Genomic DNA, 25,531 nt, shown 5'->3' on the forward strand with positions numbered 1-25,531 from the left:
ACCTGATAACAGTTGACATCCCCTTCAGAATGTTCTATTTTAAAGTCATTAGGTCCTACAGCAGGGAAACCAGGCATTCAGCTCACTATTTCCACATCCAGTGGGCATCCCTCTATTAATGCCATATCGCAGCACTTGTCCCATATCCTTCTGGGTCTAGACAATGCTAGTACTGTCAACAACTCTGCTTCCGCCATTCTCTCAGGCAGTGTAATCCAGGTACTTATCAATCATCAGGTCAAAAAAAGGATCCCCTCTGGTCCTCTCAATGTTTCCTGTCTCCTGTCCTAAATCTACAGCCTGCAGTTTTATCTCCCTCTGATATGGGGAGTAATTTAATGCAATCGACCCTATCTGCACCCTCATAATTTCTTGTACATCAATTGCGTCCTTGTTTTAACCTCCTTAACTCTTGTAAAAAAATATCTAACCTCTACAATCTTTCCTCTTAACTGAAACTTCCGTCCTGGGCAACATCCTGGTGAATCTCCTCTGCATCCTTTCCAAAGCAATCACATCCATCCTTTGGTGTGGTGACTGGATTGCATTCACAATTCCAGCTGAGAGCCGACTAATGTCTTATAGCAAAACACAAAGTGATGGAGGAATTCAGCGGGTCAGGCAGCCTCTGTGGAGGGAATGGACAAGTGACTTTTCAGGGCCGGCCGCGTAATCTTTCTGCTCTTGTATTCATTGTCCTGACTATTTTCACCCAGAGAGTTGTGAATCTGTGGAATTATCTGTCACAGAAGGCAGTGGAGGCCAATTCACTGGACGTATTCAAGAGAGAGTTGGATATAACTCTTAGTGCTAATGGAATCAAGGGATATGGGGAGAAAGCATGAACGGGGTATTGATTCTGGATGATCAGTCATGATCATATTGAATGGTGGTACTGGCTCAAAGGGCCGAATGGCCTATTCCTGCACCTATTTTCTATGTTTCTATGTAATGGAGGCCAGTATCCCATGTTCGTTCATAACTATATTATCTACCTTTGACCCGTACACCGTGTGAAGGATCTTTAGACGTACGCCAGGTTTTGTGGCCAGTGAAATTATTTTGCAGCGTAGTCACTGTTGATGTGTGAAATGTTGGAAACATTCAGTTAGTCAAGCAGCATCTGTAGAGAAGAGAAGCAGAGTTAACGTTTTGTGTTGCATCCCCTCCTTCATCTCCTCCCTATTTTCAGCCTTATGAGTTCAGCCACTGTTAACTGCCATGCTCACAGTGGGATAAGATCTGTCACACCTACTTCATAACGTGTCCTCTGAAAGACAGCGCCTACTGGGCATTTGTCCTGAATTTTCTGATTTGGCTGTTATCAGGCAACTTCCAACAACTTGAGGGCAGTCCTGAACTACTATCTTTCTCATTGGAGACTCTTGGACAATCTTTGATCGGACTTTACTGGATATAATCTTGTACTAAATGTTATTCATGTTATTCCCATTATCATGTACCTGTACACTGTGTGTAGTGACAGTCTTTACGACGTCTCAAGGTATTAGCCCTCGATAGTCACTAATGTGCTGACTATGGGTCAGAGGTAATCTTACGCATTCCACAAGCACTCCACGAGACATTCAATGCTGTTGAAAGATGAGCATTCCAGAAACAATCTCTTGAATAATAGTTTCTTTATTGTAGTAGTACAAAACAGTAAAGTCATTCATAAAAACTTCTTCTTGTATAAGTACATCGTCTTCCAGCATATATACTTTTCAATCATACTCGTGATCATGCTCGTGTTCATGGTTGAAAACTATATCTTCCCATAGTCTTCGCCAAACTAAACTAAATCATCTGGGCGTCTGCGCCAGAATCCTAGCCATTAACATGCCCCAGACTACGTATGAATCCCACCCACATAATTACAGGCAGATAAAATTAAAGGTAACTGGTTATAATTATAACATACAGAGGTAAGCTAAATGGCTACTACATACCAGCCCCTTATTGTTCTCAGTATATAACGAGGCAATTGCTAATAGACATTAAAAAAGGAACTATAAAAGCTTAACATATATGAAAAAACAAAAATAACAGGTATTATATATCAACATTCAGACTTCTTTTGCGAGTCTTCCATCTTCACTTTCGCCTTCTAGAAGTAAGCATAACTTGGTTATTGGTCTTCTTAAAGCATTATTCTTGGTCTGAAGTAGTACTGTACGCACCAAACCCTTAACATCAGGCATGATCTCCAGTATCTTTCCCATCAACCAAGAACCTCGTGATGCAGTACAATCAACCACCAAAACAGTATCACCTGGTACAAAATTTCTTCTAACCCTCGACCATCGTTGTCTTTCTTGGATTAGAGGCAAATATTCTTGTGTCCACCTTTTCCAAAAAAGATCTGCCAGATATTGTACTTGTCTCTATCTGCAGCTCATATACAAATCTGCTTTCACAAAGAGCCCAGGTGTTAGTATTGGATTGGTCTTCAACAGAAGAATATGATTTGGTGTAAGCGCTTCCAGGTCATTCTGATCATCAGAACTCTTAGCAATGGGTCGGTCATTTAAAACTGCTTCAACTTCACAAAATAAAGTTTGCAATCCTTCATCGTCCAGAACTAATTGTTTAAGAACAGAGCGTAGCACATTTCTGACCATGCGGATCAACCGTTCCCAAACGGTTGATGAGAACCCGCTGGAGGATTAAAGTTCCATCTTATCCCTTGTTGAAGCATAGCATTTTGGATCTTATTCTGATTTAAGCCTTTAAGTGCTTCTTTTAATTCTCTTTCCGCTCCAACAAAATTCGTACCATTGTCCGATCTTAATGATAGAATTGGACCTCTTCGACAAATAAATCTCCGTAATGCATGAATACAAGAGTCCGTATCGAGTGTAGATGCAACTTCATTTTTACAAGGCTTCGTTTTCTCTTACCCTCGAGGACCGAAATAATCTACTACATCTGTAAATGGAAGCATCAAGTAGAATCCTCTCCAGCGGTAAGTCTGCCAACTCTTCCACGCTGTCGCCTACACACAGTACAGTTTTTTAATTATCTTTCTTGCAGCGGAGTTAGTTTTAATAATCCAATATTTCTTACGAAGTTGTGGCAGCATATGATTTCTTCCTCCATGACCGATCCGTTCATGAATATGTCGGAACAGTAATGTTGAAATATGAAAGTCCTTCGAGAGAATAATAGGATGCTTAGCCTCTTCAGGCATTGCTAATCTATTCCGGCGTCCTCCAACTCTCAGAAGTCCTTCCTCCAATACCGGATCAAGCTTATACTGTCTCTTTTGACACCATGTACTCCAGCTTCCAACGTCGATATTTCCTCTTTGTATTTTTGTCTTTGACAGAAAGAGATAATTATGTTTTCTGCTCTGAGAAGATCCTCAAGATGGAAACCCCGTCCATAATACGATGCCTTAAAGGCTTGCATCTTCTTTTCAACCTTTTCCTTTAGTTTTTCAAGATCCGTTTCAAAGATACCTTCAGCATTCTCCTTTCTTTTTCGAGCCAACAGCAAAAGCTTTGTTCTTAGTTTAAGAAACCAAGCTACCACAGTCTTCAACTTTCTTCCATGATGAAAAATAGATAATTAAGTCGTTAGTTGTGTTTGATGAATCTTTAGCAATAACGTTCACTGTGATGTTTTGTTCCATTTCCGGATCGTTAGCAGAGATTTCAAATCCCAGCTCCCAGCTTTGGCCATTCTCTGTCTGGCTTACAGAGAAACTCTGGTCCATTGATCCATCTCTTATTGCTTAAGAAGCGGTCTGCTGTTAGTCCTCTAGAAGCTTCAACCGATGTATATTCCTCATGAAATTTTGTATTCTTGCCAAACTTGCATTTCAGATTCTGGATGCGTTGCTCTGCCATGCGACGAATATTCGGCAGACTAACACTTTCTTGCTTGAAAGGTAAGTCTAGACAATAGTGTCCGTCTATCATCTTTACTGAGTGGTTTATAATACCCCAAAACTTGACACTTCTCTGGACATTTGGCTATTATGAACCACTCAGTAAAGACAAAATTTAATGAGGAATATACATCGGTTTTCGGTTCAATTTCAATAACCATTTTCCTACATTGTGCACAACGCCGTTAAGATATTCCATCCCTTCTTGAAACCACTGATTATGCCCTTCGCTTTCCTCCTCTGTCAGTGATAGACCCAGTAACAAGGTGTTTTGTGCAGCCTCAAGGCGGAGGTTGACAAGTCGCTCATGATTAGATTTTACCTTTTCAGCATTCTCTTCAAGATGCATGAGTTTTTCCTGGTTCCCTATTAAATTGACATTCTGCTTCCAGAGCTTGTTTTTCTCCTTCTGGCATTTCTCCAAAAATGCAACTCGGTCCTTTTCAGTGGGCTTCTTTGTTCGTTGGCTGCATTGTCTCTCTTCGGCTCTGGCCTCACTTCCATCGAGGGGATCTATCGCAGTCGCTGCCTCGAAAAGGCTGGCAGTATCAAGGATGCACACCATCCTGGCCACATACTCATCTCCCTGCTACCTTCAGGTAGAAGGTACAGGAGCCTGAAGACTGCAACAACCAGGTTCAGGAATAGCTACTTCCCCACAGCTATCAGGCTATTAAACTTGGCTCGGACAAAACTCTGAACATTAATAGCCCATTATCTGTTATTTGCACTTTATCAGTTTATTTATTCATGTGTGTATATATTTATATAATGGTATATGGACACACTGATCTGTTTTGTAGTCAATGCCTACTATGTTCTGTTGTGCTGAAGCAAAGCAAGAATTTCATTGTCCTATCAGGGACACATGACAATAAAACTCTCTTGAATCTTGAATCTTTTGGCTCTTTCTCATACTCCTGTGGCTCTTCTCCACCTGGCTTACCTGTCAAAGATTCCATGGCTCCCTCTGGTGGTGCTCCCTCGCCTGGCTTACCTGCTTCTTCTTGCTCCATAAATTAAACAGGTCTTTGGTAGACTGCCAAATCTGCTAGCAAGACAAGCAGGAAGGTCTTCAATCTGCTTCCGTCTTCTAGCTGATTCTTAATGTAAACATCCAATTATTTTCGAAGGTCTTCTCAAAAACAGTAAAGTCACTCATAAAACATTCTTCTTGTATAAGCACATCGTCTTCCAGCATATATATGTTTCAATCATACTCGTGATCATGTCGTGATCAAGCTCGTGTTCATGGTCGAAAACTACTTCTTCCCATAGTCTTCGTCAAACTAAACCATCTGGGCGTCTGCGCCAGAATCCTAGCCACGAACACCCCCCAGACTACGTATAAATCCCACCCACAAAATTACAGGCAGATTAAATGAAAGGTAACTGGTTATAATTATATCATACTGAATTAAGATGAATGGTTACTGCACTGTGGATGGCTAAATTGTAATCATGTATTGTTTTTCTGCTGACTGGTTAGCACACAACAAAAGCTTTTCACTGTACCTCAGTACACATGACAACAAACTAAACACCAACTCATTTTCAGCTCCTGATTCAGTTGTGAGGGTGTTCCACCCACCATCTCACGACTGGAGAGCATTAGCCAACTGATTGAATGCACAGTCTTTTCCCCCAGGGTGGGGGAATGAAGAACTAGAGAGCATAGGTTTAATAAGGACCTGAGGGGCAACTTTTTCACACAGAGGGTGGTGGAACGAGCTGCCAGAGGAAAGGGTTGAGGCAGATACTAGAACAGCATTTAAAAGGCATTTAGACAGCTACATGGATAGGATAGCTACAGAAGGATATGGGCCTGGCATGGGTAAAAATGGGACTAGCTTGGATTGGGGATCTTGGTCGGCATGGAGGAGTTGGGCCAAAAAGCCTGTTTCCGTGCTACATGACTCAATTAAAATTCCCTTCAGTAGTTCATGACAGATCTCCAAATCCAATTATCAAATTCATTTACAATTGTGATCAACGAATGCTGAGTTTGCAATTTCTTCACAAGATGTATGTTTTGGTCTGGTAAGTAGGTGCTTAAGGAACGTTTAGGAGTGAAGTGCCTGCTGGGACTGACGGCCACGGCCACGCAAGCGACGGCCCAGAACGTCGCTCATCACCTCGGGATCCAGGAGGTCGAAGGGATAGCTGTACGCTCTGCTGATGTGCCGACCAATCTCATCCTCAGTGTGTCCACGGACCGAGACCGAGACCAGGTATAGGCTGCTGTCTGCACAGCACAAAGGCGGAAAGAGATAGTAATCGGGCTGGTTTTGAAGTGCGTAGAAAGGAACTGCAAATACTAGTTTAAACCGAATATAGACACAAAACGTTATAGTAACTCAATGGTTCAGACAGCATCTCTAGAGAAAAGAAATAGGTGACGTTTCGGATCGAGACATTTCTTCAGATCAATAGGTGATGTTTCGGGTCGAGACCCTTCTCAACCCGAAACGTCGCCTATTCCTTTCCTCCAGAGATGCTGTCTGACCTGCTCAGTTACTCCACTGATTATGTTTGGTTTTGTAGTTCAGCAGCTTCACTGAAAGCTGGTCCAAAAGATAGGGAAGGCATAAAGCTGATTCCTTTTTCCACGTAGACCTCTTTAATTAGGATCAAGTGCACGTTTCCTACTTTTTAGTTGAGTTTAGAGATACAGGCCAATCACTCTAGTTCTATGTTATCCCAATTTCCTATCCACTCCCTACACATCAGGGGCAATTTTACAGTTGCCAATTTGGGAAGAAACCGGAGCACCCGGAGGAAACCCACACAACCATAGGCAGAATGTGCAAACTCCACACAGTTAACACCTACGGTCAGGATTGAGCCCAGGTCTCTGGCATTGTGAGGCAGCAGCTCTATCAACTGTACCACTATGCACTGTAGTGGTAAAGCAAAGGGCAGATGTCTTTCTTTGTTTAGTACGTTTTGAGTGACAACAAAATTGATGATAAATATAATGTACAGAGAGGTCAAGAGTGTTTAGTTGTTAAATGAACTGACAACGGAACAATGAAATTTTACTTGCAGCAGAATAACAGGCCTCTAACCACATTACACATAGATAATATATAATAAACAATAAATTAATAATTACAATACTAGTGCATAAAAACAAAGTCCTTAATGCAACCAAAGACTGTCCATAGAAGTTCATAGTTGAGATTAGTGTTGTGTAGTGTTCAAGAGCCAGATGGTTGTCGGGAAGAAGCTGCTCCTGGAGGTCACTGGTTTTCAGACTCCTGTACCATCTTCCTGTTTGCAGTCATGAGAAACAGGTGGTGTGGATCTCTGATGATATTGGCTGCCTTTTTTAAGGCAGTGCCTCCAATAAACTTAAATAGTCAAAGGGCTTCTGATTTAATGGGTTGAATCTCATGGCAACCATGATCTGGCTTAACGGAAAATTGGTCTTGAGTGTACCGCCGTTATGGTGTGTTTCCTATTGATGTGCTGGTTTTAGCTAAACTCTTCAATTCTTCCCCAGGCCCTCGTGGCTCTGATCCGAGGCGAACGGTTTGCCTCCTTGGATTCCATTATTGTCTACTGCACTCGGCGGGAGGAGACAACTCGCATTGCAGCTTTGCTTCGGACCTGTCTCCAGGGAGTGACACTGAAAGAGTCAACACTGGAAGTGAACAAGGAGGAGGAGATGCCTGAAGAAATTATAGCAAGGAAGAAAAAAGCCATGGGTAAGTGAACCAAACCACTGGAGCAATAGATAGCAAGGAAAGTGGTATAAACCTTGGAGTCCTTGCAAACCTGGTAATATGATCTCCAGTCTGAAGAAGGATCCTAACCCGAAAGATCACCTATACCTTTTCTCCAAAGATGCTGCCTGACCTGCTGAGTTACTCCAACACTTGTGTCTATCTTCGGAATAACCCAGCATCTGTAGTTCCTACACAGTGTAAACCTTGCATTGTTCAAAAATGCTGTTTGGATTCTCTTTCACGGAGAATCCAGCAGAGAAAATCTCCAGGCTGGGACTGAGAGGGGATGAAATTATTTTGAGCATGCTTTGAACAAAGATGAAGCAGCCTCAGAATATACGGGTAAAGCGATTAAGACAGTGATGAGAAATTTCTTTGATCAGAGGCTGGTAGACCCATGGCATTCTCTCACAGAGAAGGCAGGGGTAGCTTAGTTGATGAATATATTTAAGAAGGAGACATATGAAACTGGAGGTGCTGATACTTTGAGCAAAACACAAAGTGACAGAGGAATTCAGCGGGTCAAGCAGTCTCTGCAGAGGGAATAGACAGATGACATCTCAGGTTTGGATCAGTCTGAAGAAGGGTCCTGACCCGAAACATTGTCAACCCTAAGTTCTCTTGGCAACTCTCCTGAATTCCTCCAGCACTTCAAATTTAAGGAGTTTGATATATTTCTAGACTCAAGAGGCATGGCCCCTAATGCAGCGGTCGGCAACCATGTTCTGCATAGGGGCCAGGACGCATGTCTGTGAGCAGATGGCGGGCCACATCTATCACGTGTACACATGGATCCAGCCCCGGATGGCAGACATCAAATCACGTTTTTTTTTGTTTTGTTTTTTTGGTGGGCGGCGTGACCGACGTCGCAGCGGCCTCTGCAGTCCGTCTGTCTTTTTTTTTTGTTTTTTTGTCCCGTTGAGGGTATAGTTTGTAGTGGGTTTTTAATTGTGTATGTGTGGGGGGCGGGGGGGTGGGTGGGTGGGGGAAACTTTTAAATCTCTTCCCTGTACGGGGACCCGACCTTTTCCCTGTCGGGTCTCCGTTGTCGTTGGGGCCTAGCACCGTGGAGCGGCCTCCAACCGGAACGACCTGGGGGCTCAAGTCACGGAGCCGGCGGAGCTGCGGATTTACCATCGTGGAGCTGGCCGGCTTCGGAGTGTGGAGAGCTGTGGTGGCGCGCTGCTGCGGCCCGACTCTGATGGATGGTGACACCGGGAGCTCGCGGGTCCCCGGTGGGAGACTGCTTTATGGAGCACCAGCAACAGCAACTTCTCCCGCCCGAAGTTCGGGGTTGAAAGTGACCTGGAGCGGGGTCTTACATCTTACTTGCTAGTGCCCGCCGAGGGCTTTGACTTTGACTTTGACAACGGGAGAAGAATGGAGAGCAGGGGTGAGACAAGACTTTGCCTTCCATCACAGTGAGGAGGAGATTCACTGTGATGGATGTTTGTGTAAATTGTGTTGGTGTGTGTCTTGGTTCTTTTTCTTGTTTGTATGACTGCAGAAACCAAATTTCGTTTGAACTTCATGTGAGGTTCAAATGACAAATAAACGGTATGGTATTGTACATAGATCCCGCCTCTTCGAGGACGCCACCCAGAGCACTGGCCCCTAGTTACGGGCACTCACGAACATGGCGCACCTACGGACCATTGCCTTGGCTCTGTCCTGAAGGCGGTGGCTCAAATTCTCACACTCACTCATCCCCGGCCTATTGACAACCCCGATCCCCACAGTGAAGCCCAGACACAGAAGGTGCGCGTCCGTGCCGGAGGCTTTGCGCAAGATGCGGTACAGCCAGAGCTCGGCGCATGGCTGCGCTCGACGGCTCCGCCATTGCAGCCGCAAGTGCAGGCCTCCTTGCGCCATCGCGGTTGGGTTCCGCGGCCTCGGGCCCGGGAGGTACTGGAAATGATGGAAGTCTGTGGGCCGGATAATTACAGGAAAAAAAATTTGCCTGCGGGCCGGATGATTTTGGGTTACGGGTCGCATTCGGCCCGGGGGCCGTAGGTTGCCGACCCCTGCCCTAATTGGAGAGAGCTGGAGTTTAGTAACGAGATACAGAATCTTAAGGAATGGCTGAGCAGTCAAAAGGCTCTGATTTTGTGGTTTCTGTGTTTTGTTATTAATGTCATTGGAAAAATATATTGGCACACATTATTTTTGTTTCAGTGAAGGTTTTGCATCGACAGTTTTCCTTATTTTAATCTTTTGTTTTTCAATAACCTCCAAGCTAGGAAGAAGGTGAGGCGACCTTTAAAGTGGATCGCTGACTGCTACCACGCAGGGATGTCTGCAAGCGAACGAAGGAGAATCCAGAACAACTTCATGAGCGGGCAGCTGCGAGTGGTGGTGGCCACCGTTGCCTTCGGCATGGGGTTGGACAAGGCTGATGTCCGGGGGATCATTCACTACAACATGCCGAAGGGCTTCGAGAGTTACGTGCAGGAGATTGGCCGCGCAGGAAGAGACGGGAAGCCAGCCCATTGCCACCTCTTCCTCGACCCAGAGGTGAGGAGCTGACTGAGGTTGCCGAAACTCTGCTCCCTCCCCGTGTGCAGCAGGCTCCTTCGGGTGTCAGAGAAATCGACGGATTCGTATTTGGATTTACTGGAGACAAACCAGGGACTAGGAGATAAGTAAAAGTAAACTGCGTTTAATCGTAGAAGAGCAAAGATAAGGGTGTTCAGATTCTATAATATTGTCCAAAAGCAAAAAGGTAAAGGGGATATTTAATAGAACTACTCAATATCATGGAGAGTTTGACGATCACACAAGGTGAAAGTGTTTCCATCGTCAAGTCAAGTCAAGAGAGTTTATTGTCATGTGTCCCAGATAGGACAATGAAATTCTTGCTTGCTGCAGCACAACAGAATATTGTAAGCAAAAATACAGAATCAGAGGGCATGGATTTATGTAGATAGGAAGAAACTTCATGAAAGAGTGACATGGAGAGGGGGAGGGAGATTTTTATACACCAAGAAAAATACCAGGTTCCCACTTAGCTTAGTTTAGTTTGGAGATACAGCATGGAAACAGACTCTTCAGTCCATCAAGTCTGCACCAACCAACAATCCTGCACTAGTTCTATCCTGCACAATTTACAAAAGCCAATTAATCTACAAACCTGCACGTCTTAATTGGAAAAGGTTGCGGCTGCATCTTACTGCACACTGGTGCATTTTTACCAGTGAAGTGTTAACAACTGAGCCATGCTGTTCAATATCTTTTGCACAGGGTGGGGATATGAACGAACTGCGAAGGCACATCTATGCTGACACCGTGGATTATTACACCATCAAAAAACTGGTGCAGAAAGTATTCCCTCCCTGCAAGTGCCGTGAAATCTATCAGAAGCAGCAGGACATCATCAGTGTAAGTTAACAATCTGCTTGCAGCAATTGGTCGATCGTTCTGCTCCTATGTCTTGGGTAAGATTAATACAGTGCAGAAACTGGACAAATTATGCAACGCAATGTGCGTATTTCTGCACCTCAAGGACTGCAGTGGTTCACCACCACATTCTCAAGGGCAATTAAATGCTGGTTCAGCTGTGAAGCCCACAGTCCTTGAATGAGTCATTTTTGAAAAAAGTAATTAGGACTTTTTTTACATGTAAGGCCAATACTTTTGCCCATCCTGAATATTTGAACTGTACTGTCTGCTGATTCAATGGCGGTTCAATGTTTGCATTTGCTAAAGGTTGTAAGTTCAAACCCTTCTCTAAAGACTTAAGTATGGTTATAATTGTGCAGCACTGGAACAGGCCCTTCAGCCCACTATATCACTGCTGACCATCGTACTTATCTCTACTAATTCTGTATATCAGCACCTGCTCCACATCCTATTATGTGTAGGAAGGAACTGTAGATGCTGCTTTACACCGAAGATAGACACAAAATGCTGGAGTAACTCAGAGAGAGAACTTGTTCAAAGTAAGCCAATTATGCCTTTGTGATTTGGGGTGCTTGCCCGGATGTTTCTTAAAGGTTATAAGAATATCTGCCTCCACCCACCCCTCAGGTGGTGTGTTCCAGGTTGAAGTCAGCCTCTAGAGCCCTTCCCAAAATTATAACATTTTGTGAGCTTTTGCTTTAGGTAGCCAGTTTTTGCTGTGTTGGAAATTAAGACTATAGAGCCATTACGTCATAGCGTCATATAGCACAAGAGCCTTTGGCCCGACTCATCTATGCCAGCCAAAGTGCCTTTCTGAACTAATTGCATTTGCCTACCTTGTGCCCATATCCATCTAAACCTTTCCTATCCATGTATCTGTCCATAGTGTTTAAGAAGGAACTACAGATGCTGGAAAATCGAAGGTAGACAAAAATGCTGGAGAAACTCAGCGGGTGCAGCAGCATCTATGGAGCGAAGGAAATAGGCAACGTTTTGGGCCGAAGCCCTTCTTGGGTTTCGGCCTGAAACGTTGCCTATTTGCTTCGCTCCATGGATGCTGCTGCACCTGCTGAGTTGCTCCAGCATTTTTGTCTACCATGTATCTGTCCAAATGTCTTTTAAGCATTGCAATTCTACCTACCTCCACCACTTCCTCTGTTAAGAAATCGTTCCTCAGGTTCTCTTTTAAATATTATCCTTCCCTCCCTGAACCTGTGCCCTCCTGATTTTGACTCCCCTATCCTGCAAAAACGGATGCATCTTATTTCCTCCTACAGAGCGGGGAAATTGCAGATGATGAGATGATGGAAATCCCTGATCCATGTGAAGAGGGTCCTCCTGAGGAAGTTCAAAACCTCAAAGAATTAGGCAGGACTCCTCCGAGGATCTGCCACAGACACGAGCGAGCACTGCCAATGCAGAAAACTGTGGAAATGTTGGATATCCGGGAGGAAGGTAAGACTTTACTTTAGACTTTAGAGACACTGCACGGAAACAGGCCCTTCGGCCCACCAAGTCCATGTCGACCAGCGATCACCTCGTACACTATTACCAAAGCAGATTAACCAACAAACCTGTACGTCTTTGACTGTGGGAGTGAACCAGAGCACCTGGAGAATACCCACGCGGTTACAACGAGAACGTACAAACTCTGTACGGACAGCACCTGTAGTCAGGATCAAATCCGGGTGGAAATGTTATAAATACAGAAAATTGACCCCGGGGAATGTTGGCACTAGGGTAATGCATGAAGAATGACGTGAGCCTGAGTTCACCTGGCAAAAGCATTGGATTAAAGCATAGGACTGTACAGCACAGGTACTCGCACTTCAGCCCACAATGTCTGTGCTGAATATAATGCCAATTTAATCTCCTCTGTCTGCACAAGATCCATATCCCTCCATTTTTCTGCATATTCATGTGCCAAGTCAAGTCAAGAGAGTTCATTGTCATGCGTCCCAGATAGGACAATGAAATTCTTGCTTGCTGCAGCACAACAGAATATTGTAGTCATAAATACAGAACAGAGCAGTGTGTCTATATACCATAGACCTTATATATACACATAAATAAACAGATAAAGTGCAATTGGCCTAGTTCAGAATTTGTTTGAAGTTGTGTTTAATAGCCTGATGGCTGTGGGGGAGCAGCTGTTCCTGAACCTGGATGTTGCAGATTTCAGGCTCCTGTACCTTCTACCTGATGGCAACGGAGAGATGAATGTGTGGCCAGGATGGTGTAGGTCCTTGATGATGTTGGCAGCCTTTTTGAGGCAGCGACTGCGATAGAACCCCTCGATGTCAGAGCCGATGATGGAGGTCAGAGCCGATGATGGACTGGGCAGTGTTTACAACTTTTTGCAGCCTTTTCCGCTCCTGGACGCTCAAGTTGCCAAACCAAGCCACGATGCAACCGGTCAGCATGCTCTCTACTGTGCGAGAAGTTCGAGAGAGTCTTCCTTGACATACCGACTCTCCATAATCTTCTCAGGAAGTGGAGGCGCTGATGTGCTTTCTTTATAATTGTATCAGTGTGCTGGGACCAGGAGGGATCTTCAGAGATATGCACGCCCAGGAATTTGAAGTTCTTGACCTCTTCCACCATCGATCCGTTGATATAAACGGGATTGTGGGTCCTTATCCTACCTCTTCCAAAGTCCCCAATCAGTTCCTTGGTTTTGCTGGTATTGAGGGCCAGGTTATTGTGCTGGCACCATATGGTCAATCGGTCGATTTCACTTCTATACTCTGACTCGTCACCATCAGTGATACGTCCCACAACAGTGGTGTCGTCGGCAAACTTGATGACGGAGTTCGCACTATGTCTGGCTACGCAGTCATGAGTATAGAGTGAGTACAGCAGGGGGCTGAGCACGCAGCCTTGAGGTGCTCCCGTGCTGATTGTTATCGAGGATGACACATTTCCACCAATACGGACAGACTGGTCTGTGAATGAGGAAGTCGAGGATCCAATTGTAAAGGGATGCGCAGAGACCAAGATCTGAGAGCTTGGTTACCAGCTTGGAGGGGATGATTGTGTTAAATGCCGAGCTATAATCAATGAATAACAGCATGACATATCAGTTTTTGTTGTCCAAGTGGTCCAGAGAGGAGTGGAGAGCCAGAGAGATCGCATCCACCGTTGACCTGTTGTGGCGGTAAGCTAACTGCAGTGGGTCGATGTTCTTGTCGAGGTAGGAGTTGATATGCGCCATAATCAACCTCTCAAAGCACTTCATCACCACAGACGTTAGTGCCACTGGTCGATAGTTGTTGAGGCACGTCACTTGCTCTTCTTGGGCACCGGTATTATTGATACCCTTTTGAAGCAGGTGGGAACCTCAGACCTCACAAGTGAGAGGTTGAAAATGTCCGTAAAAACTCCAGCCAGTTGGTCTGCACTGGTTTTGAGAACACGACCGGGTATACCATCAGGTCCAGGCACTTTCCGAGGGTTCACTCCCCTGAAGCATCTTCTGACGTTAATAAGTGGGTTCCACTAGACTCAGAAGACGTCAAGAGTGTGTTATCCAAACCAACAATGGATGAGAGTTTATTGAACCTTTAACTTGTCTCCATCTGTCAGACCTGTCCACTCTAGCAGACTGCAGTGAATAAGCCAAATATTAATTGGCTGTTACTCTTTGTCTCCACATATTAGAACATAGAACAGTACAGCACTGAAACAGGCCCTTCGGCCCACAATGTCTGTGCCGACTATGATGCCAATATCAACTGATCCCATCCAACTACACGTGATCTGTATCCCTCCCTTGCCTGCTGTCTTGCTGTGCTTGTTGTCATCTGATGCCTTTGACACATAAAACCTGCCCGGCTACTTGGAATCGGCACCATGACCACTCTCTATCAACAATTCTTTTAAAGTTGTGCCCCATGATTTATTAACATATTCCCTCTTGTCCTTCAAGTCGACAGGTAACATTTTGTATATTGCTGGATTATGTCATCTGCTAAGTGTTTGCCCATTCCATCGGCCTGTCTTTCTCCTTACATCCAGTTCAACGGTTTAGTCATTGAAATACTACTAATATATATTACTTATTTCCCTGTAACCACTGTATTTAGCTTCATATTTTTTCATTTTAGAGACATTCTGAACAGATTTTTCGTTCATCATTCCACCCCAATTTTGAGTTAAATTTTAAGTATATATATTCAATATAAAAGTAAACTGAACTAAAGGAAACCTATCTGAGTGCGATGTTCATTGTTGATTCGATATTTAGTTGTTGCGTCCTGGGGCTGAGTGATTTACCCGCTAGGGAGAGTGGTATTTGATGGTAGTCACAAAAAGTTGGAGTAACTCAGCGCACCTGCTGTTTCTTTCAGTGCTGTGGTCAAGTGAAGTAAAGTCAAGTCAAATCGAGTTTATTGTTATATGCACAAGCACAACAAAGGCACAAGGTACAATGAAAATCTTGTGAGCAATATCATCACTGACACATACTCAGACCACACACAAAAACAAATTTGACAGAAATTGCACACATAAATTCTGAAAGAAGACTGCAAAAATAACAAGACATTAGTGCAAATCTCATTTAAAGAAAATGATCGTTGATGGTAGTGCAGGAGGTGGTCCATAGTGTTCTGTGTCGACGTAGAATTAGTGTTGTACAAATTAGTTCAAGAACCTGATGGTTGTAGGAAAGCAACTGTTTCTGAACCTGGTGGTGTGGACTTCAGGATTCTGGACCTCCTGCCTGACAGTAGCAGTGTGAAAAGGGCATGACTTGTATGGTGGGGATCCTTGATGATAGATGCCAGCTTCATGTGGCAGCACCTGGTGTTGATGCTTTTGATGGTGGGGAGGGCTGTACCCGTGATGGAGAAGGATGCATCCACCACTCTCTGCAGCTTCTTGCATTGAAATTGCTTTACCAGACCACAATACAACCAGTCGGGATACTTAACTCCTGTTCACTTTTGCAGGAATTGAGACTTTACTCTGCTACCTGGAGCTCCACCCCCAACACTGGCTGGAGTTGATCCACCCAACCTATTCAACCTGTCGCCTCACCTGTTACAACGGGCCTACACAGCTCCGGGCCACGGCAAGAAGGTAAACATTGTCGTAAGGTCATATGAAATAGGAGTTGAATTAGGACATTCAGCACAGCAAATCTACTCTGCCATTCAATCATGACTGATCTATCTCTCCATCCTATCCTTCTCCTGCCTTCTCACCATACCCTCTGACACCCATACTAATCAAGAATCTAGCTATCTCTGCCTTAAAAATATTCACTGATTTGGTCTCCACAGCCTTCTGTGGTAAATAATTCCACAGATTCACCACCCTCTGTCCAAAGAGTCCCTGTTCTAGTTGGAGGTTGCACTTAGCAGGATGTGCAGGGTTTAAAAGTGGTCAAGAGAGTCTTTCACAAGAAAAGGCAAATACATTGACATTTCATCCCTACTCAAGCACACTGACCTTTTTGCCCATCTACACATCCAATTTGTCTGCATTATGTCCACATTCCTCTATACCTGATTTAAGTCTGGACTCCTCAGAAGGGTCTCGCCTGAAACGTCGCATATCCATGTTCTCCAGAGGTGCTGCCTGATCCTCTGAGTTACTCCAACACTATGTCTTTTGTAAACCAGCAGCTGCAGTTCCTTGCATCTACAATTTGCTATTTAAGTGCCTCTCTAAAAAGCTCTTAAAGATAATAATAATAATAATAATAATAAATTTTATTTATGGGCGCCTTTCAAGAGTCTCAAGGACACCTTACAAAATTTAGCAAATAGAGTAAAAACATGTAAGCGGAATGAAATAAATAGTAAAGACATCACCAGTACACAAATTAAAGACAGAATTCAATCCAAAGACAAAAATCAAAAACACAATATTGTATTGTATTGTATTGTATTCAAATAAAATATGAAGAGAGAGCAGCAGCAACTAAAGCACGCCAGCGTCCACTCTCCCTTCCGGCAGCCATATTGGACACAGAATAAAATAATCATTTACACACAAAAAAAAATCCCCCCACAATGGTTACCACTGTGGGGGAAGGCACAATGTCCACTCCCCATCCCCAGTTCTCCCATAGTCAGGCCTATTGAGGCCTCTACGGAGGCCCGATGTTCCTGGCCGTTTTTGCCGGGTGGTGTTGCTCCGGCGTCGGGAGAGTCCTCACAGCGGCTGGAACGGCCGATTCCCTACGGAGTCCGTGGCATTCCGAAGCCGACAGGGCCGCGTCGGTTGGTGCTCCGAGGCTCCCGATGTTAAAGTCGGCGCCGCCGCCCGCGGCTGGCAGCTCCACAGTCCCGCAGTTCAACGGTGTTGACCACGGCGGTCTCAGCATACCGGAGCTCCAGCGCGGCGACCCAGGCAAGGCATCGCCCGCTCCGCTCCGCTCCGCAATAGCGCTCCAGCGCTGTGCCGCCACCGAAGCTGAAGGTGCTGGGCGGTCCCCGCCAGGAAAACGCCGCTCCACTCCCGCTGGTAGGCCGCAAGGACGGGTCGACGGTGCAGCCCGGGGAAAATGCTGCCTCACCGACCAGGTAGGGACCTAGAAAATAGTTTCCCCCTTCCCCCCCACATAAAAAAGTCAAATTCCCCAACAAACATAGGACAAAATTCACTAAAAACTAATTTAAAAAAGTGAATTGAACGAACAGCTGCTGGTTAGCAGCCGTTCCCCAGGATGGCTCCTCAGATAGTGATAATATCTGATTCCACCAACACCCCTGGCAGCCCATTTCAGACATCAACTACTCTCCATATGTCTGTGTTTTTGATATCCCTACTATTTGAAACCCTTTACCATGGGGGAAAGATTTTGACCATTCATCCAATGCATGTCTCATAATCTTACATATTTCTATCAGGTCTCCCCTCAGACTCCCTCACACCCAGGCTTTCTAATATCTCTGCATAACTGAAGTCCTCCAATCCAGGCAACATTGAGTGTGTAGGAAGGAACTGCTGATGCTGGTTTAAACTGATGATGGACACAAAAAGCTGGAGTAACTCAGCGGGACAGACAGCATCTCTGGAGAAAAGGAATAGTTGATGTTTCAGGTCCAGACCCTTCTTCAGTCTATCGCAATTTGCTCGTTTTATGTTCTTTTGTCCCTCAAGAACTCCGTCTTTCATTTAATGACTGTTTAGTAACTGAAAGTGATGCTCACATCTTTGTTTGCAGATGCCCTCCGGTGGCCGTGGCCCTTGCAAAAGAGCGCTTGTCCGGCATCGATCACACCCATTCCAGTTCAATAGAATTTGATGTGGTGGAGCTGGCAGATTCAATGGGATGGGAGCTGATCCCTGTCAAAGGAGAACTGAGGCGACTCCAGTGGATGATGACTCAGTGCAAGCAAGGTATCAACTTAGGCTGTTTGGGTTCATCCAGTGGGCACTGTAGTTTAGTTTCGAGATTCAGCACGGAAACTGGCCCTTCGGACAACCCAGTCCTCACCCACCAGTAATCCCCACACATTAACACTATCCTACATTCACTAGGGACAATTTACACATACCAAGCCAATTAACCTACAAACCTGTATGTCTTTAGAGTGTGGGAGGAAACTAAAGATCTCTGAGAAAACCCACTCGATCATGGGGAGAACGTACAAACTCCTTACAGACAGCACCCGTGGCCGTGATGGAACCCGGGTCTCTGGCGCTGCAAGGCAGCAACTCTATTGCTGAGCCACCGTGCCGCCCTCTAGAGTAATACTAAGACTTTGTTCCACAATATCCTTATTCAAGGATGGAGAATATCTTCGAGACACCAGGAACTGCAGATGCTGGATTCTTGAGCAGAACACAAAGTGCTGGAGGAACTCAGCTGTTCAGGCAGCTTCTGTGGAGGGTATGGATAGGGTCCCGACCTGAAACTGGCTTGCCAATCTCTCCGCAGATACTGCCTGACCCGCTGAGTTATTCCAGCACTTTGTGTTTGCTCAAGTAGAATGAGGTACATGTACAATGAATTTCAAAAGTCATAGGAGCAGGTCGGCCATTCAACCCATCGAGTAACTCAGTCATGGCTGATCTATCTTTCCCTCTCAAATCTTGAAAATCATGAAAATTTTGCTTGCAGCAGCATCATAGACTCGGACAAACACAAAGACAAATTATACATAAATTGCAAACAAATTTTCTAAAAGAAGACCGACCGAAAAAACAAGACACCAGTGCAAAACGCAATTAGAGAAAAATAAGTCCATGGTGGTGCAAGGGTGGTCCGTACTGTTCCTTTGCTGAGGTAGGATTTGGGTTGTACAGGTCGGTTCAAAAACCTGATGGTTGTTGGAAGACATGGATAGGCCACATTTTGGGTTGGAGCAGTTCTTCAGGCACTAAATGTCTGGAGAAGGGTCCTGATCCGAAATGTCACCACTCCAGCACTATTTGAATTTTTTTGTAAACCAGCATCAGTTCCTTGTGTGTTGCTGTTCCTGAACCTGGTCGTGTGGGTCTGAGAGTTAAGAACTGCGACAAACCCACAGTCCTGCACGCTGGGCTGAGTGGCGGATTCATTATGTCTCAGTATGTCGGCAACTACCTCTCGTGATCTTCTACCTTTCAAAGAGATTTCCTGTCACTCTTCCAGCAGATGTAGGCTAAACACTTACTGTCTCTCCTCAAAGAGTAATGGCCTCTCCAGTGGCTCATACAGGTTTCTACAGATGCACCATAGAAAGTACACTGTCGGGTTGCATCACAGCTTGGTTTGGGAACAGCTCTGCTCAAGACAGCAAGAAATCGCAGAATTGTGGATGTAGCCCAGTCTATTGCACAGACCAGGCTTCCCACCATTGACTCCATCTCACTTCACGTTGCCTCAGAAAAGGAGCCAACATAAACAAAAACATCCCACCGCAATCAATCCTTCTCTATGTTCCCGTCAGAGAGTGATGAATCTGTGGAATTCGCTGCCACAGAAGGTAGTTGAGGCCAGTTCATTGGCTATATTTAAGAGGGAGTTAGATGTGGCCCTTGTGACTAAAGGGATCAGGGGGTATGGAGAGAAGGCAGGTACGGGATACTGAGTTGGATGATCAGCCATGATCATATTGAATGGCGGTGCAGGCTCGAAGGGCCGAATGGCCTACTCCTGCACCTATTTTCTATGTTTCTATGAACAGCTTCTACCCCTCAATTATCAGGCTTCTGAACAGTCCTTCCATAAGCTAGGGTGCTGTCCGATTCACCTCTACCTCGTTGTGGACATTGGACTTTGCTGAGAACTGTGTATATTCTGCACTCTTTTTTCCACTATTCTTTACCTGTTGTATTTGTTTGACTTGATTGTGTTGATGTATAGTATTATCTGATTAGTTTGAATAGCATGCTATACAAATCACTGCAGCTCGGTACCTAAATCCAGGAACTGTTCCTTGCTGCTGTCTCCTGCAGCTGCCACTCATATGCTCCTTTCCTCGCAGTAAAGCGCAGCCTTTTTCCCTCGGCAAAACCGCGGGGCCTTGCACGGTCACTCGAAGGCCCAGGAACAAGTGGTGGGCACTGCCTGGTCCATCACGGGTATTAACCTCCCCACTGCCGAAGGGATCTACAGGAGGCAACCAATATCATCAAAGACCCACACCACCCCCTTCTCGCTGCTGCCATCGGGAAGAAGGTACAGAACCTCCAGGTTCAAGAACAGCTTCTTCCCACCAACCAGCAGGCTCTTGAACCACCCTGCATAGCCCTAATCACAGAAGGGGAAAGAACAGTCTCGACCCGAAACGTCACCCATTCCTTCTCTCCAGAGATGCTGCCTGACCCGCTGAGTTACCCCAGCATTTTGTGTCTAACCCTAATCATATCCGTACCTCGGTACCGAATCAGTATGGAGTTTGTTTGGTTACACTATGTACTTTGTTTGTCACTATTGTGACCTGGTTATCAAGCTCTATTGATAATTTATTGTATTATTCATTGTTATATGTTTAAGTGTTGCGTTAATGGGCCTATATAGCTGCAGCAAGTAAGAATTCCATTGTTCTGGTCCTGGTGCATCTGACTCCCCTGCAGCCGAGTCTTATTCCTCTCTGCCTTGCCAGGAACGCAGGGCACCGGGAAGAGTGGGGTGCACGTGGAGTTCGGGGAGCTCTCCTTCCACTTCCGATCGTATGGAGATCTGGACCACGAGGAACTGGATTACCTGTGTGAGTTTCTGCACCAGCGGGTGCTGGCCCACGAGAGGTCTGCACTCTTCCGCCTCAAAGCCTCCTTCAGGTCTTTTCACAGGTGAGAGCGGCCTACCTCCATGAGGCAGGCCAGGGTAACGTGAGCGAGTGCTGGCGGTAGGTGGGAGGGAGGCAGACAGGCGGGTGCTGCTGAGTTTTTTAGTTTTTGGAGATACAGCACGGAAACAGACCCTTTGGACCAGCGATCCCCGTTCATTAGCACTATCCTACACACCAGAGACAATTTACAATTTTGATCAAAGCCAATTAACCTACAAACCTGTACATCTTTGGGATGTGGGAAGAAACCGGAGCAACCGGAGAAAACCGATGCGGACACAGGAAGCAAACTCCTTACAGACAGCATGTGGACTCGGGATCAAACCCGGGTGTCTGGTGCTGTCAGGGATCAACTCCGTCGCTGTGCCACCGTGCCACTGAGGTGAATGCGATGAACTGGGGGGGGGGGGGGGGGGGGGGGGGGTGTACTACATGAAGCGGCTGAGATCTGAGGCCTGGATTGGCCCAGGGTTGGTGGACTATACGGCAGCAGTTCCATTAGCTGACCATTGTTGTAACAAGCTGTGCCAATCAGCGTGTTACAACAATGGACTCTTCAGATGAAGCTCCTCGCTCCTTACCTGCCCGTGGTGCAGTGCAGATCCTCACAGTTGGCGCTGCATTCAGTGAAGTGATTTAATTAATGTCACGGGCCTTTTCATCTCTTTCTGTCTCCCTCCAGCGTGGCCTTTAAGAACTGCGGCATCTGTGCAGACACCGTTGAGGTGGAGAAAAGCTCACAGTTAAAGCAGCTGCTGAAGGACTATTTTAATCAGAACAACCTCCAGGATCATCACCCAGAGGAAGAGGAGGACGATTTAGACAGGGTGAAGGTGGGTACTCTTGGCTTTTGACTGTTCCTTGGGCTGGAAACGTGCAGATGCTAGTTCAGCCCATTGATGGACTCTGCACCGTTCAAGTCATAACAGGGTTAATATGGGACAGTCAGAATGCTTCTGAACACAAAAGGTCGTGTCTTACTAACTTGGTCGAGTTTCTTGAGGTGGTGACGAAGGTGTTTTTTTGGTTGGTCGTCTTTTAGCAATTTATGTATAATTTGACTTTGTGTGTGTTTGTCCCAGTCTATGAACCTTTGATGCTGCTGGAAACATAATTGAATGGTGGTGTAGATACGATGGGTTGAATGGCCTGCTTCTACTTGGATGACATCAACTTCACTGCACTTGTACCTCAGTGTACTTGAGCAAACACAAAGTGGTGGTGTAACTCAGCGGGAAACGCAGCATCTGTGGAGGGATTGGCTCGGCATCATTTTGAGTCGGGCCTATCCATTCCCTCCACAGGTGCTGCCTGACCTGAGTTCATTCAGCACTTTGTGTTCTGCTCAAGATTCCAGTATCTGCAGTTGCAGGTGTCAGTTTGGTATGTCAATAATCAGACATTATTGTCCCTTGACCCAGACTTGTGGTGACATTGCACGTGGCCTTTTTAAAAGCTTCGCATTGGATGAAGGTGTTGAAAGAATTCACCTGAAGGTGTCTCTTTATTTCAGTTCGACGACTGGGAGAATCACATTCGAGCGGACATCCGCCAGTTCCTGTCTCTCCGCAGTGATGAAAAATTCTCGGGCAGAGCGGTGGCGAGGATATTTCACGGGATTGGTAAAAGTTATTTTTCCCATTGTTTTAGTATCCCAGCGGAGCGGAATTACATTTGTTTCCATGGGTACTGCGTGATAACTTAACCAAGTTTACATGTGACACAAAAAGCTGGAGTAACTCAGCGGGACAGGGAGCATCTCTGGAGAGAAGGAATGGGTGACGTTTGGGGTCGAGACCCTTCTTCAGACTGGTTAGGGATTTGGGAAACGAGAGATATAGACGATGATGTAGAGAGATAAAGAACAATTAATGAAAGATATGCAAAAAAGTAACAATGATGAAGGAAATAGGCCATTGTTAGCTGTTTGTTGAGTACAAATGAGAAAAACGATTTGGGTGGGGGAGGGATAGAGAGAGAGGGAATGCCCCGGGGCTACCTGAAGTTAGAGAAATCAATATACCACTGGGCTGTAAGCTGCCCAAGCGAAATATTAGATGTTGTTCCTCCAATTTGCGTTAGCCTCACTCTGACAATGGAGGAGACCTAGGACAGAAAAGTCTGTGAGAATGGGACGGAAAATGTGACACTATTGGTGTGAGGCCAAATGAATCCTTCCCGATTCGTGGAGTTATACAGCACGGGAACAGGCCCATCAGCACAACTCGTCCATGCTGTCCCATCTAAGCTAGTCCTAGTTACCTGCTTTTGGCCCATATTCCTCTAAACTAGGGATATCAAACTCATTTTAGATCATGGGCCGGATTGGGCAAAATGCGACTTCTTGCGGGCTGGATCAGTTATGCACGCGTGAACGCACGTGCGCGTGCTCCCACAGCTTTCGTTGCCTTCGTTTTTTCAACCTGCTCTCTGGTGTGTCTCAGTCTCTGCTATAACTACAAAGTGTTTCACTTTATGAATTTTGTTTCTTATGAAGAATGCGTTGCAAGCATCACTTTTATGATTGTTATTAACTTACAGTCGTAGGTTACAAGAAAGTTGGAGAAAGCAAAACCCCTGTCCCACTGTACGAGTTAATTCAAGTGTTCTCCCGAGTTTGCCCTGATTCGAACTCGGTGATTTACGGTAATGGCCGCTCGCAGGTACTCGGGGCTCTCGTGGACATTTTTCAATATGTCCGCGTTTCCCGAGTACCTGCCGTTAGCGTTACGAGCCGCTAAGAGACGTCCCCGAGCTCCGACGTACCCGCTACGTACATTCTATGTGCTTCGTTTGATTTTTTTTTTAAACTCGGGAGAGCTCTTGAATGAACTTGTACAGTGGGACAGGGCTTAAAAGAAAATAATATGCTATTTTGGCTAAGATTGTTTTGGGAGCCACACCCTTTCCATTAATAAACCATTTGAAATCGAACGTTAGCAGACACAAATGTAAACCTAACAAAACAAATTGTAAATGTAGGCTACACAACTGCACCTAATTATTATTAGCCTGCTTCCAACAATCAAACTCAATGAACACAGCCTCGAATTTTTAATGAAGTGATCACATTTACAATAATAGATAGAAAATGAATGAAGCACAATATTATGACACTCAATATTTGATAATGCGTTTTGCTTACATGTCGCAGTGCATCAAACCGTGTCACTCATTTTTCACTTGCTGCTTCCAGACACCTGACTTTACCAGACACTTGGCTTTAACCAGCCTGTCAACATCAGGGACCAGTTTCTGGGCAGTTGTGATTTTCATAATGTCATTTAGATGTGTGTGTGTCAGCTGCGAGCCCAGTTTGGATTTGTTAATGTTCATTAAGGAGAACGCTTGCTCACAGAGATATATTGTCCCGAACATGCCAAGGATCTTTGAGGCAAAGTCTGTCATCTTGGGGTACATCGGTCCCAGGTAGTGATAGAATGAGTCTAGACCCACAGTCTCAAATTTATATTTCAAAGCCGAGTTACACTCAACTTCAATTGGATCCATTTGGAGTTCCTCCGGCACATCTGATGCTGCGTTGATGGCAAACGGAATAGTGAGAATTCCTTCGCGAGGTGAGTGAAGACTTGGAAACGATTCTGAAACTGACTTTTCAGCCGTGATATTTTGTCCTTGTACCTGTCCATGTTGTCATTATTCCCATGAGCGACACACACAGACTGCAAAGAGGAGAAATGAGCTGGGTTGCTCCGGGATAGCTGCATCTCCCACAGGCCTAATTTAATTTGAAAGGCACGAATGCGGTTGTAGTATTCCGTAACAAGTTTGTTGCAGCCTTGCGTGTTAACATTAAGCACATTTAAGTGCTCTGTTATATCCACCAAAAACACAAGATCATGAAGCCAGTCTGGGTCATCCAACTCTGCCACAAGCTTTCCTTTCTCGTTCATCAATAGTCCAATTTCCGCACGTAATTGAAAAAACCGTTTGAGCGCAACCCATCTGCTCAACCAGCGGACTTCAGTGTGGTAGGGTAGGCCGTGTCCCATATTACATATTACTGCTCTAATAAAATTAACCGTTTTGATTACTACATCCATCACATTGTCCATTTTCAGGCTCCTGCTTCATAGCTGCTACAATGAAAATTCCAGAATTCCTGCTCTGGATTCTCTGTCTGAACCTTCTCTTTGAGTTTTTCCCGACCATGGACGGTGTGCCATCTGTTGCCATGCTGACAGAGTGTCCATGGTGTCAGCTCCCAGTGTGTCCAAGGCCTCGACGAGACTGGAGAAAACATTATTTGCCGATGT

At 45.3% G+C, this 25,531-nt stretch overlaps 1 protein-coding gene across 3 annotated transcripts in view; it reads left to right on the forward strand.

Annotated features, from left to right (window-relative positions):
* Positions 1-25,531, forward strand: part of recql4 (RecQ like helicase 4) — a 69,980-nt gene that overhangs the window by 41,823 nt on the left and 2,626 nt on the right. For 2 of the 3 annotated variants that reach the window (XM_033041081.1, XM_033041090.1), the window contains exons 15-24: positions 5,941-6,123; positions 7,398-7,602; positions 9,860-10,137; positions 10,864-11,001; positions 12,300-12,477; positions 15,975-16,104; positions 18,200-18,375; positions 21,069-21,255; positions 21,937-22,087; positions 22,768-22,876. In XM_033041081.1, coding sequence (XP_032896972.1) covers positions 5,941-6,123; positions 7,398-7,602; positions 9,860-10,137; positions 10,864-11,001; positions 12,300-12,477; positions 15,975-16,104; positions 18,200-18,375; positions 21,069-21,255; positions 21,937-22,087; positions 22,768-22,876 — 1,735 coding nt within the window. The remainder of the gene's footprint in view (positions 1-5,940; positions 6,124-7,397; positions 7,603-9,859; positions 10,138-10,863; positions 11,002-12,299; positions 12,478-15,974; positions 16,105-18,199; positions 18,376-21,068; positions 21,256-21,936; positions 22,088-22,767; positions 22,877-25,531) is intronic. The other variant, XM_033041099.1, reaches the window with a different exon arrangement.

The sequence above is a fragment of the Amblyraja radiata genome, chromosome 2, assembly GCF_010909765.2.
Source record: "Amblyraja radiata isolate CabotCenter1 chromosome 2, sAmbRad1.1.pri, whole genome shotgun sequence".
In the NCBI taxonomy this organism is placed as follows: domain Eukaryota; kingdom Metazoa; phylum Chordata; class Chondrichthyes; order Rajiformes; family Rajidae; genus Amblyraja; species Amblyraja radiata.